Consider the following 4,031-nt stretch of genomic DNA (forward strand, 5'->3'; position numbering starts at 1 on the left):
AGAGTAAAGCTCTCTCTACACTGTCCCCCATGAAACAGTCGCAGGACAGGGACAGCATGGGGTTAGATAAAGAGTAAAGCCTCCTCTACACTGTCCCCCACAAACACTCCCAGGACAGGGACAGCACAGGGTTAGATACAGGGTAAAGCTCCCTCTACACTGTCCCCATCAAACACCCCTAGGACAGGGACATAAGGGGGTCTGCATCAAATGTAGGAGCCCACCTCAGAGAATGGAAGAACGGGTACAATCCAGGCCATTCTGCTTGGTACTGGTTTGTGGGAGGTTTTCACCATCTGGGATTGAGTTTGTGATTTTGTCGGTGGAGAGCGATGTACCAATCAGCCCCCAGCTCCTGTCCCATTGTTTCTGAGCCTCTGGAGGAAATGGCAAAGTCCTAGACAGGAAAGGAGTGATTCAGCCAGAGCTCTGATCCTTCTCAATACCTCTGAAAAAAAATCATCAGGCAGCAGGTAAAAATAATCATTTATTAATGACAATACACTATATACATTCTTGATATACAGCACGATAAAGCTACGTCTTGTAGCAATCTTCCATCATTCACAGAATTTTACAGCACATGTGCAGGCCCTTCGGCCCATTCTGCCTGTACCCGCTCTTTTAAAGAGCTAACTTTTAATTGCCTTCCAGCTGCCCACAGTTCCTGCCTATTGCCCCCCTTTCTAGTATCTCCCTGATCTCCCCCTCCGACAACCCTTTTAAAAGTTCCCTTCCCCTGAACCTATCCTGCTCCAAGGGAGTGATGCCAGTTTCTCCCTGGTCTTTCTCAGCATGAACTGTGACCAACTCACCCCCAGGAAATCTCCTTCCTGTTTGTACCTCTCTCTCTCTCTCTCCAAGGGCTCTATCTCCTTCCGAAAGTGTATCGGGGGTGGTGGGGGTGTCGTGGAGTTGGGGACTCCAGAACTGGACACATGGAAGGGAGAATATCTGCATCGTCACCTTGTTTCCAATCCTCTTTCTTCACCCCCACCCAGCTCCACTGTCCATTCCATTCTCGAGGAACCAGTGTGCAAGAGCAGATGTGCTGTTCGACTGTAGCAGCGTTGCAGTCAGGCTGAGTGAGTGTTTAGTGGATTGCAAGAACAGCTCTCCCCCTGCCTGGAATTACCCCTCTACAGGCTCACTTGCAGTGTGCCTCCAATCCTCCCCAACGCAGCTTCCTGCCCCTCTACCCACCATTTTACACGCACAGCCAGCCAAGATTCAGCTCCCTCCAGGGATGGGGCCACGGGATCCTCCTGTGCCCTCGGCTGCTCGGCTAATGGGGGGGCATCATGGGAAGGTGGAAGGCACGGGGGCTGCGGTACAGGTGCAAATATCTGGTGAGCATAGGCCAACGCAGTCCTTGTCCACGTTCCTATCCAGCCCCCAAGTCCCAAACTCTCCAACGCCTCCTACGCTCATCCCTCGAACAGCAGATGGCCACAAATGTTAGCGTCACACAGAATCCTGTTGTATATTGATCTTCTCTATCTCTGTAACGAAAGGAGACCGAGGTTACTTGCTATCTGTTGGCGCAGTCGCATCCTGGAGCTATGTCTGTTGTTTTCAATCTCCTCACTTGAGGAAGATTAGACGGACTCATGAAATAAAACAAAGCGAAAGAACTGCGGACGTTGTAAATCAGGAACAAAAACAGAGATTGCTGGAAAAAGCTCAGCATCTGTGGAGAGAGATCAGAGTTGACGTTTCGGGTTCTGAAGAAGGGTCATTTTGACCCGAAACGTTAACTCTGATTTCGTTCCACAGACCTGTCGAGATTTTTCCAGCAATTTCGTTTTTTGTTGTAGACTGACATGTTGTCATTCACAGCAACAGAAAGAGGCCGACCATGACTGTACCTGACTACATTCATTCCATTTTCCAGCTCTTGGTGTGAAGCCCTGGAGGCTCCCAAGTGAATACCTCAATAAAAAATACTGCTGAAACATTACAAGAGTTTCTGATCCAACGAGACTTTTTAGGCAGTGACCACAACCCTCTGGGTGAAAACATTTCTCCACAGCCCCAGGTAGATAGAATAGTGAAGAAAGTGTCTAGTTTGCTTGCCTTTAATGGACATTGCATTGAGTATAAGAGTTGGGAGGCCATATTTCAGGACATTGGTTAGGCCATGTTTGGAAAACTGCGTTCAATTCTGGTCTCCCTGCTACAGGAAGGATGTTGTGAAACTCGAAAGGGTTCAGAAAAGATTTACAAGGATGTTGCCAGGGTTGGAGGGTTTGAGCTATAGGGAGACGCTGAATAGGCTGGGGCTATTTGCGGAGGCTGAGGGGTGACCAAGTAGAGGTTTATAAAATCATGAGGGGCAGGGATAGGACGAATAGCCAAGATCTTTTCCCCAGGGTGGGGGAGCCCAAAACTAGAGGGGATGAGTTTAGGGTGTGAGGGGAATAATTTAAAAGAGACCGAAGAGGTAGCCGCATTAAAAGTAATGCAGGGTGTGATGCGTGTATGGAATGAGCTGCCAGAGAAAGTGGTGGAGGCTGGTACAATTACACCATTTAACAGGCATCTGGATGGGTATATGAGTGGGTGGGGTTTGCAGGGATATAGGCCAAATGCTGGCAAACAGGACTAGATTTATTTAGGATATCTGGTCGTTGTGGACGAGTTGGACCGGGGGGTCTGTTTCCATGCTGTTTGGCTCTATGACTATGACTCAATGACACAGCTCTCCTCTCAGGTTTCTGTCTCATTCCTTACATCTATGGTCCCCTGACTCCTCTACTAAAGGAAAAAGTGCCTCTCTATCTGAAATAGCTCCACAGAGGTCAGTTACCTGTCACCCAGTCACCCTTTATTTAAAGGTGTGTAATACCTCCCAGCTCTCAGAGTGAACAGAACCTCTGATAGTCTAAATCTGCCTATACATATGTCTCCTTGAAATTTCACATCTCCATGCATGTGGCTTGCAATATCTGTGTGTTGTTGGCACACTGCACCAAACAGCTCTCTATGCCAGGGTTTCCCACTCAGTGCCACATTCCCCAAACAAAACGCAAACCCAAAACCGTTTCCACGGTGACTTACCATTGGGCATGGCCTCTGGGAATTTCTGATCGAGGGACATGTCGGAATTTCCAAACCCTGCAAACGACAAGAAACATGAACCCGTTTCAGATGAGAAACTGCAAAACCTACTTTGATCTATCAGGTAAAATAAGCGCACATCTGAAAGTCACATTACTACAAGAGCAGGCCAGGGGCTGGGAATCCTGCAGCGAGTAACTCCCCTCCTGACTTCCCAAAGCCTGTTCCACCATCTCCAAGGCACAAGTTAGGAGTGGGATGGAATACTCCCCACTTGCCCCTGGATGGGGGCAGCCCCAACAACACTCAAGAAGCTCGACACCATCCAGGACAAAGCAGTCCCCACTTGATTGGCACCACATCCACAAATGTCCCACTCCCTCCCCCACCGACGCTCAGTAGGCAGCAGTGTGTACCATCTACAAGATGCACTGCAGAAATTCACCGAAGATACAAAGACAGCACCTTCCAAACCCGCAATGCTATTGGGGAAGGAATTACAGGATTTTGACCCAGTAGTACTGAAGGGCTTCCATCTAGAAGGACAAGGGCAGCAGATATCCCCCTCCCTATGGTCTTCGATGAACCTGATGCCAATCAGGCACCATTTCTGAGGCGAGCTCTCAATTCCAAATGTAGCAGAATTCAAGTTCTCCAGAGCCCCAGGCAGGAGGTGAACGTTTGTCCCCGTGAGTGAATGTAGAACCGGGGTAGAGGGGGGGAACACAGCTACCAGGAGCAGGGTCAGGTCATTTTGGACTAAACTGAGAAGGGCTACAATCGCTGAGTCAGTTCAGAGACAGGGAGGGAGAGGTTTCTAGCAATTAGCAATATCTGCGGAGGACGGGGATAGTGTGGGGAAGTGGCTTTGAGGAGCGGATCAGCCGTGATCTTGTTGAATGGTGGAGCAGATCCGATGGGCTTAATGGCCTACTGATGCCCCAATTTCCCAAGTACCCGATGGAACCGAG

General features: G+C 49.2%; 1 protein-coding gene across 1 annotated transcript in view; it reads right to left on the bottom strand.

The window, feature by feature from the left end:
• Positions 1-474: 474 nt before the first annotated feature.
• The window catches only part of LOC109938639 (ICOS ligand-like), a 5,179-nt gene continuing 1,622 nt past the window's right edge, over positions 475-4,031 (bottom strand). The window contains exons 3-4 of the mRNA XM_048594609.1: positions 3,061-3,117; positions 475-1,502 (exon numbers count right to left, since the gene is read on the bottom strand). Coding sequence (XP_048450566.1) covers positions 1,465-1,502; positions 3,061-3,117 — 95 coding nt within the window. The 3' untranslated portion in view covers positions 475-1,464. The remainder of the gene's footprint in view (positions 1,503-3,060; positions 3,118-4,031) is intronic.

Source organism: Rhincodon typus, unplaced genomic scaffold, assembly GCF_021869965.1.
Source record: "Rhincodon typus isolate 14 unplaced genomic scaffold, sRhiTyp1.1 hic_rhity00011678, whole genome shotgun sequence".
Taxonomy (NCBI): domain Eukaryota; kingdom Metazoa; phylum Chordata; class Chondrichthyes; order Orectolobiformes; family Rhincodontidae; genus Rhincodon; species Rhincodon typus.